The 15,464-nt window shown below is 38.2% G+C and overlaps 1 protein-coding gene across 2 annotated transcripts in view; it reads right to left on the bottom strand.

Annotated features, from left to right (window-relative positions):
- Positions 1 to 15,464, bottom strand: part of LOC137184195 (helicase ARIP4-like) — a 77,076-nt gene that overhangs the window by 41,442 nt on the left and 20,170 nt on the right. Inside the window, exon 2 of one of the 2 annotated variants that reach the window (XM_067591640.1) lies at positions 11,830 to 12,001. In XM_067591640.1, coding sequence (XP_067447741.1) covers positions 11,830 to 11,953 — 124 coding nt within the window. In that variant the 5' untranslated portion in view covers positions 11,954 to 12,001. Of the gene's footprint in view, positions 1 to 2,420; positions 2,476 to 11,829; positions 12,002 to 15,464 lie in introns of those variants that run through there. The other variant, XM_067591642.1, reaches the window with a different exon arrangement.

Here is a 15,464-nt window from a genome sequence, read left to right as displayed (position 1 = left end):
CGAGTCACAACGAAGTAACTGAGTGAAAAGCGATTATGTAGCGTATTGTTGACGTTAATGGTTTGAGTTGTGATCCCAGGAATCCACTCACAGAACAAATTTGTGTTTATAGTTACAGAAAGTATAATCCAGGCTTGTAACAAGAGGCGGGGCTCACATGACCGAGGTGGACAGCGCTGGCGGAGGCTGACGGTGTGAGGTTTAGTCTTCAGAGTGAAGAGGGACAAGAGGGTGGATGACAGGAAGTTTTCATTTTTAGCTTAAGTTGTTAAACCAGTTTAACTATGACTAAAATCCCTGACCTGACCTCAGTGGCTGCTATTTCTGTTGACTTAACAAAACCAACATAGTTTTAGAGCAGTGAGAAGACACACAGGAGCTCTGCTTCTCCTTTATCAATGATGTCTTAATGAGCGAGACAACAGAAATCCTACAAGGTTAATTCATTTAGAGTTATATGTTTAGTTGCTGTTCTGGAGCTATTAAAAGGACTTATACAAGTGAGTGGACAAGACAGACAACGCATGGAGAAACCTTATCAACAACCTGAGCAGCAAACGCTACAGAGCAGACGGCTGTTTATGTGCAACGAACTGACGTTAGGTAGAAAAAAAAATTTGCAAGTGAAGCGTTCATATGTTAATTTCTACATATGTTGACCTTAAGTTTTGGAACTAGGTTTAACATAGATATCCAACATCATAACAGTATATGAATAACATATAATATAATATGTCCCCTTTAAGAATTTCACCTGGATTTCATGATAATTAGCAGAAAATATCAAAAAATTTACATAATTTCTCAAAAGAAGACCTTGAATGTAACTAGAAAGAGTCGCCTTAAATTAGTAAAGACTGGAGAACAAAGATGACTTCATCATATAAAAAGTTAGTAGTAGTTCAATAACATTCACTGTGCTCCCAGATGCTAATTCTTATGTGACTGTTATTTTGTTTCATTCATATAATCTCAGGGTAAACTATTATTCTATTCTATTTATTTATTTTGGGCAAATTAAATAATCTCATGTCTGTTCATCCTATTGACTGTATATTAATATGGACGACGCGTCTCCACTTCCTGCTGCTATGCAAAGGTGAAGCCAAAATATCTCCTTTCCAGGAGCTGCCATCTTGCTTGTGTGACGTCATTTTGAACCAGAGTCTGTGCAGTAGAGTCAGACGGCAAGATGACGGCCCACAGACACGCCCCCTCAGCTGCCCCGCCGCCTGACGGAGGTTTGAGAGTGGCTGTCACAGCTGTCAATCACACCCCCTTTTTATATAATCAAATAACTAATTAAAAACAAACTTATCAGAAAAATTAGCACTTGGACAAACGTTAGCGTGATTAGAACAACCTAACTTTTTAGTTTGGCTCATGTCACATCCGCTAACATGGAGGAGGTGGGACTTATTACCTACACTCAGCCAGCCACCAGGGGGCCATCAAGATGTTCTGGCTTCACTTTTGGGAGGCTGTCATGACGTCCATCTTTGTTTACACTGGGGATGTGCAGAGAGCCCAGTATTTGTATTTCTATCTGTACTTGTTGAGGCAGCAAAATTATTTGTATTTATATTTGAATAAAAGTGGAAAAAGGCTTAAAAATCCTGTTTTTGTATTTATTACACTTTTAATTTTAGAAAATTAAAGTGTTACAATAAGTGTTGATGAATAAACTACCTTACGAAGGAGGTCCTCACACCGGGTCTCGAACTGGAGTCTCCCAGATCATAGACGACTGCGCTGACTACTGAACTAAAACTTTATTCATCGCCTCATTGCAGACAGACCTCTACCTATTAATACACCCATAACACAGAGACAGCACAGCGTGTAATATGTAGAAGAACTTCAAAGGTGATTCTTGCTTTGCACTTTTCATTTACTGCCTTTTTTTTACAACCCAGCTTTGTGGAAAGGAGAAGAGGAACAACAGGTTATGGAGAGTCCCTTGGGACTTACCCCTGATAGATGTAACAGTGGAGCAGAGGAGACAGACTGAGATAACGATGTAACCGACCTGCGAACTGGTATTTGCCATGTTTTTTTTTTCTTTCCAAAAACAAATATTTTTAAAAATATTTGTCTGAAACAAATATTTGTATAAAACCCACTATTTGTGCTTTGCCGAATAATATATTTGTATTCGGGCACACCCCTAGTATACAGTCTATGGTTCATCCCGCTCCCAGAGGAAAAACTATCCAATAAAAATTTGGTCCAAAAATAAACAAAACAAAAAAAACTCCCTTTAAACTCACTCAAGTCATTTACTATTGGTGATCTCCAGTCTTGGATTGAAGCTGTTCAGTAGAAGAAATATAAAATATGTTCATGATCAGATCAGTTGTTGGCTTGATGAGTGCAGCTCAGACTGAATCTGTTAACTTTTCACACCAAAAGAGACTCACAGATTCTCTCCAGACGATGCTCCAAGGGGCCGATCACCATCTGAGTATAAATGAGTATAAATAAACCAATGTCAGTGAGATTAGTCTGACTCTACAGTACGATGAAAAACGTGAAAATGATGAATTCAGAGAGGAGCTCCGAGCCCACAGCTCACATATGACTGAAACAATGATGGCAGATGGTTTTGCTGATGACTTATTATTACTCATAACCAGTTTGAGCCAGAGTGTCACCTGATCCTTAGTCTGCTTCCACACAAAACTGCATCTCATTGTCACACACACACACAGACACACACACAAACACACACACACAAAAACACGGCGTGATCTGCAGTCTGGTGTGCCAGTATGTAGACCAGCTGGTGTTACTGTTTCACCTCCTACACTTCACTCTGTGCAGCTCTTGATCAGTTCACACACACATGCACATGCACACACGCACACACACACAAAACAAAACATGATGTTATGAAATGTGAAGTGGTGTTTTGATCAGTTTTTATCAATCTATCAATATCAGCACCGTCAGATATTACTATCACAATCAAAAGGTCTATAGGATCATTTACTGTATGCAGAATAAAATGTACTTTCATTTATTGTGGTTCATACAGAAGTTCATGTAACCAGCAGTGAATTTACAGTATTGTAATCTCAATTTGCAGCATAAGAAAAGAAATATGTAACATCTTTACATATAATAAAGTAAAAGGTTTGTTGTTTCCTCTAAATTAACTGATCCACAGTTCCTTTCAATCAATCACAGCTTGGCAACAATGTGGACAATGTTGAACAACTTTCTTGCAGCATTAACTAGGACTGCAACTAACAATTATTTTCATTATCGATTAATCTGCCAATTATTTTCTCGATTAATCAATTAATCACTTAGTCTATAAAATATCAGATAATAGTGAAAAATGCCTGTTGTAATTTTCTGCAGCTCAAGACGACGTCTTCTTGTTTTGACCAACAGTCCAAAACTCAAAGATATTCAGTTTACAATGATTTAAAACAGAAAAATGCAACAAATCTTTGCATTTGAGAGGCTAGAACAAGCAAACGTTTAGCATTTTTGCTGAAAAAATGACTAAAGGGATAAGTCGATTATTAAAATAGTTTAATTTTTGATCGACTAATCGACTGAGCGTTGCAGCTCTAGCATGAACAAGCCTATCATTCGTTTGCAACACCTTGAATAGAGTCAACAGATGTACACAAATTGAAGATTTATTAACATCATGCTGTATCCCAATCATGTAGATGGCCTGTTAAGTTCATTTCAACAATATAAAGAGTATTTCACCCCATTCATTCGTTCCTTGTAAGAGTTACGGCTTATGTGATAGCAAAAAGTTGCCTATTCACACATCCAGTTGACACAGAGTGACATTATTATTCATTTGGAGTCGTGTTTCCTTTTTCTTGATGAATAATAATAAAATATCATGTTCTGAGAGGCCAATGATGCTCCTCCATATTGTTTTTACACAATTTGTTTCCAACTTCATGTTCTTTATTCATTTGGATGTTGGAAAGAAAGTGAAAAATGCAATTTGAGCAATGACCCTAAAAGGGACTACCTGGTGTTCTTCTGGTCCAATTTTGTTAGAAGTTGGAGAGTTGATGGATTTTGTCACTGATTAAAGCACCAGGTGTCTGTAACATTCGTGGGAGGAAACATGTTTACTTGTTTTTCTTCAGTTTGAAGTCGAGAGAGAGAGAGAGAGAGCACTCTGCTTACCTACGCCTACACACAGGCAGGGGAGCAACAGGCTAATTAACAGACTATTACTCCCCTGCTCTCTGGAGTCAGTGTGTTGGTGTGTGTGTGTGTGTTGGTGTGTGTGTGTGTGTGTGTGTGTGTGTGTCTTATGAAAGATGTGACTAAACCTCATGACAGCTTCATCTGAGCTGCGAAGAGCCAATAACACGAAGCGCACACCCTTCAATCTGTTCACACACGGAGTCACACACACCTACCCCCTTAGATGCACAGTGAGAAGGTGGACACACACACACATATACACACACACACACACACACACACACACACACACACACACACACACACACACCTGACCCAGAACAGGCATCCCAGCAGCGTTGTGTTGCTGAACAGGAGGATTCTATTTTGGGGGACTGGTCTCACCTCCCAGAGTCATTTCTCAATGTCACTTTTTGACAAATGGCCTCTCTACTTCTTGCATGCGCGTGCACACACACACACACACACAAACTTCCTGTTTTTTCTGGGATGAGTGTGTGCGCGCGTGTTCTCAGTATTTTTCTGGGTCTGTTTGTGTTTTCCGTTGAAGGTGCTTCCCAAAAGCTTGAAGTTCATCATTTTTATCACTTTTTTAATCACATGTCTACGTATGATGTGATAAATCCCTGTGAAGCCCAATAACTCTGATCTGTCCTGTCTTGTTAGATTAGAGATTGGTGCAGAAATCTTGCACACATCAAACCATAACTTGGTTCTGTCAAAATGAACATTTTGCTGCTGATTAATTTTTTGTTCTTTATGATCCCTGTGGCGCCACCACCTAAATTTATCACAGAAATGAATTACAGATCTGGGGTGGAAAGGATGCACGAATCAAACTTACAACCTTATTAGGAAGCAAACTCACTGGAGGCCGAATTTTAGTTCTTATTATTATGCTTTTCAAATTAGACCACTGCATGTTTGAATGAATCAGAGGTCATTTTGAGGGCTATAGAGGCAACATGAAGCCACACCGACTAGAAGACTTCCTATATACAGGCAGGGAGCACAGAAACATCAATCTAAGATATGGGAGCATCGTAACCAGTTCTATAGCTGTATGGAAAAAAGTAGAACTGATGATGGGCAAAATAGGTTTATTTCATCAAACGTCTCCGTTATGGAATAATTATCACCTCCTATCAGCTGGGCAGCCTTTTACATTTCAACCCCATGGCTAAATAAAGCCGTTTCTATTCTCAGCGATATTTTTAACAATGCTGGACCCCTGTCCTACAATCCTCCACACACAGTAATATTAGACCCGGAGCGGGCCGGCTTTAGAAGTCAGTAGAAACGGATGGTTGTGTTTTACTGTTTATTTTTCTTTTCGTTTCAGTCTACTGTTATTTGCTTTTTGCTTGAGAATGTCTGTCTCTTATTCTGGATTATTACTGTCATGGTTTCTTACTCTGCAAAATTGTTGATCACTAAAAAGTGGTACATTTTTTCATTGCATCATCTAATTTGTGTGAATTATACAACAATAATGCAATTTTTCACTTTCAAATGACGGGAGAAAAATGAGCGTAGACGGGAACACGACTGTAATTAAAAACCAGCATTTTACACTGTTGGAAATACTTTTTTTAAAAAAATCTTCAAATACCTCATTCATGTGCTCTTTCATGTATGTGTGTGTGTGTGTGTGTTTTGCATGTAAGGGTATTGAATGTGGTGCCAGTGATCACCATGACAACCCCAAACCTCTGCAGAGAGAAAACTGTGATGCTGACGAACATACTAGTTATTCAGCTTTTTAGACATTTACCTGACCTTCTGCAAAAAAACAAACCAAACAAACAACAGACTGGAAAAAACAGAAATATAAAAAGCATCACTTCCTGTGCGTCAGAGAGGAGAGCTGCTACATGACAACGAGTGGTTAAAAGATTCAGGAAACAGATGTTGAATTAAGCACTTTTGTAAACAATCAACAACAATATGACAGAATATCATGATGCTGGTACTATCAATCCTGTTAAAAACTCGTATTTTTCACAAAAATCTATAATGATGTTTATAGAATTTGTTTTTTCATAATCAACAAAACAGTCATTTTCTTTTCCATTCCTATATTTTCTGTTTGGGCTAATGCTGTCACATGAATATTAAACTCTCTCTCACTTTATCATTACTTTCTTTGTTCCTATATTCTACTTTTTCCCCCTAAACTCTCTCAAGTTTTTATCGATTGGTCAAACTAAAAGTTGTCATTTAAAAAGCAGTGAAGAACGTAAATGAGAAAGAACATGTAGATGTTTTAAAAGACTGAAACTGAGGGAAAGAAGAGCAAGAAGAAGCAGTAATCACTGGAAACCATTAAAATACAGACAACTGACATACGTAAGGACATAAAAATGAAGACAAAGGACTTCGAAGAAGAATAAATTAGAATGAAAGAGTGCATGACATGGAGAGGGATGAAAGTAAATGAACGAAGATGAGGGGAGAAAATAAAGAAGAAGGATGAAAAGAAGAAGAAGAAGAAGAAGAAGGGGAAAATGGAGAATGAAAGACGGAGGACTAAAGTAAAGGGGATGCTGAACCAAGAGGAGGAAACGGTCACAACTCTGAGGGGACCAGCGTCCTAGTGACGGTTGTTACGGCAACCGTGGGACAGACGCAGGAGACAGCGGGGGTGATGATGTCACAAGAGAAAAATGGATTTGCAAAGTGAAGAAGATAAACACGTAAATGTAATTTTTCCCCCCCATCACACTTTTCACTCCTTCCGCCACCTGCCAAGACGACAAACTGTGAGAGCTTCAGCTCTTTGTGCTCCTCTTGATCTGTGCCGTAAATCAATACAGCAAACCAGCTTTCCCTTAACATAACAAAGTGGCTCGAAAAGGAAAATAACCAAAGTCCAAAGTAGAATTTGAACCGACCTCTGCTTACAAATATAAAACGAAACTGTAAGTAGTAGCTGGACAATTCTGTTTAATGTCACAGATACAAGCAACGCAATTACAACGACTACAGTTAAAATGACTAAATAAAGAAGATTTATGGTAACATGTTACTTTCTGTTTTATGGAAAGAAGAAATATCAAAAAGGGAAGAAATGTACTTAAATAAATGTTTCTGTTATGCATCTGCTGGGTTCACTCACCTCAGGACTGATAAACTTTACATAACTAACACGCCACCAATACTAAAAGGCAGATCAGAGGTCTTGAGATTTATTTCCTACTTCAGTACTGCATGAAAATAAAGATGTGAAGTCAGTGAAGGTGGGCGCATCAGGAGCTGAATTTAGACCAGACTTTAAAACAACATGTAGTTACTGCAGTTGAAGTGTGAATAGCTGCCTCTTGGCTACAAAAGGTCACTGTGAACTCATAAGTGGAGCTTTGAAATTCTACCAAACTCTTAGTTTCAGTATTTAGTGTGCAACGATTAGTCTATTAATCGATTAGTTGATCAACAGAAAATAAATCGGCAACTATTTTGACAATTGAATAATGTTTCAGTCACTTTTTTAAGCAAAAATGCCAAAAAATATCTGGTTTCAGCTTCATATAAGACAATAAACTGAATATTTCTGTGTTTTGGACTGTTAGACGAAACAAGACGTTTGAAGATGTCATCTTTGACTCTGGAGAACTATAATGGTAATTTTTCATTATTTATGGACATTTTATAGACCAAACGGTTGATCGATTGATTGATCAAATAATCGGCAGATTAACTGGTAATGAAAATAACTGTTAGTTGCAGCCCTAGTTCCAAACAAAAGGGGCCTGTTTGATGTATTTGTTGGGAAACTCCAGTGTTTGACACCAGATCTTAGATGTTAAAACTTCCTGAACACACCAACAAGGAAGAGTTTTCACAACATTACCTGCAGAACTGCAATACAACAACACCATAACATAATTCAATATAATTATCACTGTATTCATTTCTTAGTGCTCATTTATTAATGTCAAAATAAGACACAGGGATTTTTCCGGCCTTCTGAGGGATGACGTCAAAACCCCAAACCCCCTCGTGTAGCCTTTAGGCTTCTGCCACCTCCGCTGCTCCACTGGGTCAGTTATACAAAGTGTTGCACAACTGTGAAAATGTTTTATAAGCCCGAGCACGGAAGCAGAAACAACATGAACCCCTTTTTGTTGATGATTAATGGTTCATCATCATCTCTCCGGTTCTCTCTCTCTCTGTCTCGCTCTCACACAAACACACACACACAAGCACGCACCCTGTGAAGGGCTACATAACTGCACAGACAGCATTACAAATATGGCATCAAACAAGGTACTACTGCTGTAATTAGGACAACATGTACAATCTGTGTGTGAGAGAGAGAGGAGAACGAGAAGAAAGAGGTGTGCATGGTTGACAAGTGGAAACAGAAAGCAAGTGTGTGTGTTAAGAGTTCTTCACAGGTTCACAGGTCTCTGCTGTCTCGGCCTAAACATAACAAGCAATCTGTCACATTAAAGGGTTATCCAACACTGACTCACAGTAATGAGGAGCCTGCAGCTCTCTAGAGGCTGGAAACTTCAATCTGTGATGTCACAGAAAGCATTTGGCTAATCCATGGATTTATTAAAGGGCTATTCCGTACATTTAAAAGTTGTCGTCCATTAACGGTTTTTACCCGTTAAAAGGGGAGTTTTTCCTTACTTAAGTGCTTGCTCATGGGGGAATTGTTGGGTCTCTGTAAATTAAAGAGTACGATCTTGACCTGCTCTATGTGAAAAGTGCCCTGAGATGACTTTTGTTGTGATTTGGCGCTATATAAATAAAAATTGATTGATTGATTGATTGATTGATTGATTTAGTGTTGCACCTCCAAAACCTCAGAGGTTTGCAAGAGATATATTTTAAAAAAAGAATAGTCAAAATCAAAGAAACCCAGGTTGAGGTATCTTTGACTTTTCATTATACTAAATAACATCTTTCAGTAGACTTCCCCTTCCCGGTAAATGCCTACATCTTTTAAACTCCACGCCCCAGTTTGGATTTCTGTCCTCTAAGTTAAAACTGACATAATCAGGGTCATTTTTCCAGACGTTTAAATGCTGCTCCAGAGCCTACAGAGGACATTATACAACTGTTTTAACAGGATGAGTAATACTCCTCATGACAAACTTCATGTGCCAAAAGAGCTAAACGGGATTCAGTGAGTCAGCCTTGGCAAAACTGAAAAAATCCTCAGGGCCCAGAAAGCATTTTCACCATAGACTGCCAAAACTACAAATTGTCATTTTCAAATTTTTGTATGTGTACGGATTAAACGAAGAAGATACAGTGTTCATTATTGAGCTTTAAAGGGGTGGGGGGGTGGATATTCTTGAACTCTGCCTCCAGGATCAGGGTTAGGTTTGTCTTTTTTCTCTTTTTTTTTCTTTAAGTAACATTTCAGTGCTGTAGTTTTTGAAATTCCTTGCCTCCAGCCTTTGTGCTAAACTAGACGTCACCGTTTAGCATAAAGACCGGAAGCACTGTTAGAAATGCTAAAGAGAGTGTGCAGAGAGATTACATTTAAAAATCACTCCTCTTCTGTGAGTCTTGGTAAGAGCAAAGTATTTTCCCCAAATACTTGTATTATTCCTTTTTATTTTAAAGTGATATGATCACTGTTTTTAACATGTTCTAGTTATTTTTCTGTGTTGCTCTGTTTGCCAGCATTTTAGGGCTTCAGAAACTCTTATCTTTCAAAGAAAATAGGTGACATGAAATGATAAAGACAGAAAAATAAACAGTAAAGACATCCAGGAAAAGATGAGGAAATAAACGCAGCGTTTGTGTACACAGGGTGGGATGGTTTATCTTCATAATTTGCTTGTGTAACCTCTCAAAGGCAGACTGATAGACCAAAAACCAGACTGGGACAGGATGAACCACACAAAATTTGTAATTCTATACTTGTGAGGACCCTCATTTACATAATCCATTACCTGCCAAACCTTAACTTTAACCTAATTCTAACCGTAACCTAAAACCAAGTGTTAACCCTCAAACAGCCCTTTAAAAAAAGTGAGAACCACACATAATGTGTTCCCTTTCAAGGTCTAAAACTCAAGTTTTACAAGAACACAAAGTACAAGAACACACGTGCACATAAACATGACAATGAACGGGGGAAGTTATTATTATTCCTGCAGTAAATCTCACTCTTTGTCTCTCTCATTAAGATGACTCAAAATACTTAAGAGCCTGAGATATTTATTCTCCTGCAAATCAACTGAAAAAGCACTCAGAGTGTGTGAGAAACATCACTATGCTATGTGAAGTTTATGAAATGCGAGACGATAAGTTAACAGGGCGCTTTCTGATAGAACTGTAAATTTCTCTCTCCGTAATAAGGTCAAAGACATCCAAAGACTGACGCTATTTAAGTTATCTAACCAAAGTTTAAATCTTACCTCCTACACAAAAAACACACTAGAGACACATCTCCCCCCCACACACACAGACGATTCAGCATCTAATAGAACTAATAGATGATTCATTGGGTTATGTAACGCGTACTGGCAAGAGAAGAAATGAGAGGAGAGGGGGAGACGAGGTCGTTTAGAAGAGTTTGTTCTTGAGGGAGGACAGAAGGTAAAAAGGCAAAAGGTTGATGTAGAGAGCTGCTCCGGTCACAAATGAGGACAGTAATGCCACTGCTTCAGTTTAATCTAACAGCAATGTTGACAAAAAGTGTCTATAAATGCAGTTTCAACATGTTAAAAGCTGTAAATTTTGTTGATGTAGACAAAGAGAAAAGAAAACTGAGTCAAACTACAGCTGGTTTGGTTTATTTCTTGTTAAATCAATCTGTCAGGTGTCAACATCTGTCTCCTTACCCATAAACCTTTGTGTTTAGACTGTTTTCTTGTGTGATTATGTTCCCTCTCTTGATCAGTTCTTCAGCTTTCGTAGAAGACGACGCAATTCTTACATTAAGTGTGTAGATGGTGATTTGGAGCCACCGGATTTCTGATGAGATTGTCCGCAATTGCCCCAAAGAATTTTAACCAAAGCAGCTGACATTAAGCGCTCCAAACATGCCGTGAATGCAACCGAACTTAAAGAAGTTGCTGAAATACAGCACAACATGCACTGTTGCTGCTGTTTGAGTGTGAAAATTGCATCAATTTTTGTTTTAAATATTATAAATTATATCATGTCACTGCATATATTTATCAATAAATTACCCTCTCCAAGATGTTTTTTTTTCTTCGGTCCCATTTGTTGATTGGCAGGATATCTTGAAAACTAATTAAGAGATTTCTATAAAATTTAATTAAAGGTTTACAGCTGTAATAATAATAATATACACTTATATAATAGATTTGTCTTGTGTCTCTCAAACGGTGAGGTACAAAAAAAAGATTTTTTTCCCTCTGAATTCCTCAGTTCAAAATTATTCTTGGTACCACTTTCTGACTAAAGATTGTTTAAAGGTTGTTAAAATATACCGTTATCCTACATTCTTGTAGGAGTAGCCTTTTTGACATAAAATGCAATGATGCATCAATGTGTAGAGCGTTATGTAACCTCATTTCGACGACACATGAGGATTTCAACAGTAGGTTTGCATGTAGGCGGCACTTTTTAACAGCTAATATTATGTGAACGTTGTGAAATGATGATCAGTAGTGTTTTAGGTCTCAATCCACTGTTTTGACTCACCAGGTATCCCCTCATCTTCATCATCTCCATCGTTCTCTTCCTCTTCTTCTTCTTCTTCATCAGTGACGTAGCAGATCTCTCGCTCCCTCTTCCTCTCATTCAGCTGCTGCTCCTCTTCAGACATCCTGACCTCCAGGCTGCTGCTACCTCAGCATGGCTGTACTACACACAACTGAAACAAAGAGTAGAGATATAAGAACATAAAGACTTTGTTCCTCTGCCATTTCTTTGTCAGCACAAACAGTTTGAAGCTTTTCTCGTAAGAAGGAAGAAGGAAACTGATACGGAGTGATATCGGTCAAAGTCCTTATAAGTGTTGAATAGTTTACAAATGATCTGAACACAACTGAGTGAGAGTCTGTAGAGGGACAGATGAGATCTAATCATATATATAAAATACATAGATCTGAAAAAGAAGATAGTATAACAGCTAATTCTTCTTCTTACTGCTACATACTCTTTACGACATGTGGACCAAACATCAGAAACCATATTACCAAAGTGACAGTGCTGAAAAATACAGTTCAGTTAATTATTTTCAAGTGGACAAGGAGAACAGCACTTGTGATTTTGTCATTTGCAGACATTTTGGAGTTAATTTCACCAAGTCTATTCTCATATGGTTTGTGTATTCTCCTGACAGAAGACAATACATCAAATGTTTTTGTTCTTGCTGCTCAAAGTTTAACTTCAAGGTTTTGAATAAACTAAAAAAAAAAAAATGACAGGAGTATTTTAAAGGCAGCCTATGAAAGATGATGTTCTGCGGATGAAAGACGGATCTGCAGAGCAGATGGACAGAAGGAAATGTACCAGAGAGAGACACAATGAAGAAGGTGAAGCCCTTTCAAGAGTTTCTAGGGTGCTTTTAAAGCTCCGTCTCTCAGCAGCGGGAAAATTACCCTCACATTAGTCACAGGCCTTCATCTGTGCCAGAGTGAAACAATCATAAACTAAAATCACAGACTACAGTCGCGCCTTTCATTATCAGCTGTGGCTTGGTAAAAGCAAAGTTTTCTTCCTCCTTTTTTTTACAGAACTATACCTTTGTTACATACAAGAGTCATCATTTAAATGATGCTTTTCAAAGCAGAAAATGAGTAAAAAAACCTCACATTACTGCTATCGTCATCAACAGTAACAAAGAAACCTTCAGAAATTCTGAGCAATGTGGAGAAAAGAAAAACATAAATTTACCACTGAGTATTAATAAAACATTTCCTTGGGCATACATCTACCACCATGAACAAGAATTATCGCCTTAGTTATCTCGCTTGGGTAAAACCAGAGGCTTTAAATAATATGCACTCCCACTCAGATGAGCCCAGACGCAGAGTCGTATCTCAGCAAGGTTTACTCTTGATCACCTGCCAGCTCACCTTGCATAACGTTACACAGCAGATTACACAACAGGTAGCACCGGCCAAGTTGACTTACTGGCCCGACAGTGGGGTTTTTACAAGCCTCATAAATTCAACCAAGCTAGACGTCACGGACTGATTGCTGGATTGAAAACCAGTAACCAAAGACCTGGTGAACTACCAAATAAAACACACACAGGATATATATTGATTAGGGATGTTTTCCTATGTATCAGATGGTAGAGTTGCAACCTTATAAAAGTTTTGTTGGAGATGACTGACTGTATAACTGTGAAATACTGCAGGATAGCAGGAAGGTAGAGAGCTAAATAATCATCATGCTCTCATTAAATCTCATTTTATTCCACTCAAACGTTCAAGGGAGTGAAATACCACTGCTGCCCATTTTCCTCTGAAACCTCCTCAAATCAGCTCAAGGACTTTGTGGCGCTTCCCCCTGACCACACTTTGGAAGTCATTGCTGCTGCGCTGATCCTCAACAAGTAGTTGTTTCCTGCCACTACTGAGGAAAAGATCACCTTTATGGTTAAATTAAACCAGTGGTTACGGTTGGGAGACAGAGCGGCTTCAGATGCTTTGTACGACCCAAAAATCCACCATGACCTCTTCCCTAGACTTTCTGTGGCAATACAAACAGCACACTATGGTCCACCTTTGCCTCTGACATTATGCTTCTTTGATAAATGACCAAAGCTGTTGTTTTCTGGAGAGCACAGTCATTTCTCACATGATCGCCAGAGGTCGACAGGTAAATACTGTTGTTGACAGAACATTAACTGTTCACTGCTGTCTCCCATTAAAGGTACCCTGTGGGGTTTCTGACCTATAGTAGCGCTATGGAGCAGTTTCTTTATCAATGGGTCCCATTTTGTTTGTTTCGTGAACACGAGTGATGCGATACATAGTCCTGCCAATGATAGCACATTATTCCACTGATCTGCAGACCGTTATAATGCATGAACAAAGGCAGAGAAGAAGATTGCAAGCTAGTAAATAGGGCTGCAACTAATGATTTTCATTACAGATTGATCTGTTGATTATTTTTTCGACTGATTGATTAGTTGATTGATTAGTATGGTCTATAAAATGTCAGAAAATGGTGAAAAATGTTCAATAACAGTCTACAACTTGAAGATATTCAGTTTACTGTCATAGAAGACAAAAACCCCCAGAATATATTCACATTTAGAGCATTTTAGTAGTTTTTCTTTAAAAAATTTACTAAAAATGAACAATCGATTATCAAAATAGTCGGCGGTTAATTTTCTGATGATCGACTTATCTATTAATTAACTACTTGTTGCAGCTGTCGCTGACAAAAATACTTTGTTTTCAAAAACAGACAAATAATTTTACTCTATTTTTTCCCTTTAAGAACCCTCATATATGTTCCCTCACATTATTTCCTTTGGAAAAGTTTATGTGAGCATAAAAAAAGAGAGTCAATGAAAATAAAAAGAAGGTAAACTAACTTCTGAAAGGAAGATTTATGCTGCGCTGGAATTCTGGTCAGCCAGAAACCGACCTTGATCTCTCACTCTGATCTAAAAACCGGCCTTGCTTGCTTGGTTTGTTCCTCAAAAAAAAGCTAAAGAGCATTTGAAACTACGACCCTGTCATCAACCACAGACTAACTACTGTTGGGAGCTCGTAGTGCTGTAAATTGGCAACAAGCACATACAGTACTGGGATCAGTGACATCTTTATGTGTCCTTACATAACATGTGCATGCCAGAGAAGTGGTTTCTACAGATTATGGTGGCAACGTCTTTGGTCTTCATGTGAGCTGATGACTGTGTGTTTGAGCATATTGTTTGTACATCTACAGTATGTCTTGTGCTGCCATTCAAAGCTGAACAGAGTAACTATCTTAGCACTGGTTGGAAAAACCTGCCTTCAAAAGCTCACACAGGCTAAAGAATTACTGGTACATACTGTAAGTAACAGTCATTTCAGTTTATTATGAAATCTAAAACTCTGCTTACAACAATTACAAATAATTAAAGTTTATCCACCTTTAAAATGCACAGAAAACTCCTATTTTTATGGTGGCCAACAAGGTCAAACGTGCTGCAACTTAAGAAAACACATGCAAACAGACAAAACACAAGCAAATTAAGAAATATCATCAATTTGACAACATATGTGCAGCATTTAGAAAACGCGCCACAAATACCACAACACAACACATTACAGAAACGACAACGGGCATGTTTCCAGAGGAATATTCTTTGAAGTATCTTTTTTTGGTGT

Source organism: Thunnus thynnus, chromosome 6 (genome assembly GCF_963924715.1).
Source record: "Thunnus thynnus chromosome 6, fThuThy2.1, whole genome shotgun sequence".
NCBI classification, from domain to species: Eukaryota; Metazoa; Chordata; class Actinopteri; order Scombriformes; family Scombridae; genus Thunnus; species Thunnus thynnus.
The sequence above is the reverse complement of the archived record's forward strand: the minus strand, read 5'-3'. Positions and strand labels throughout refer to the sequence as shown.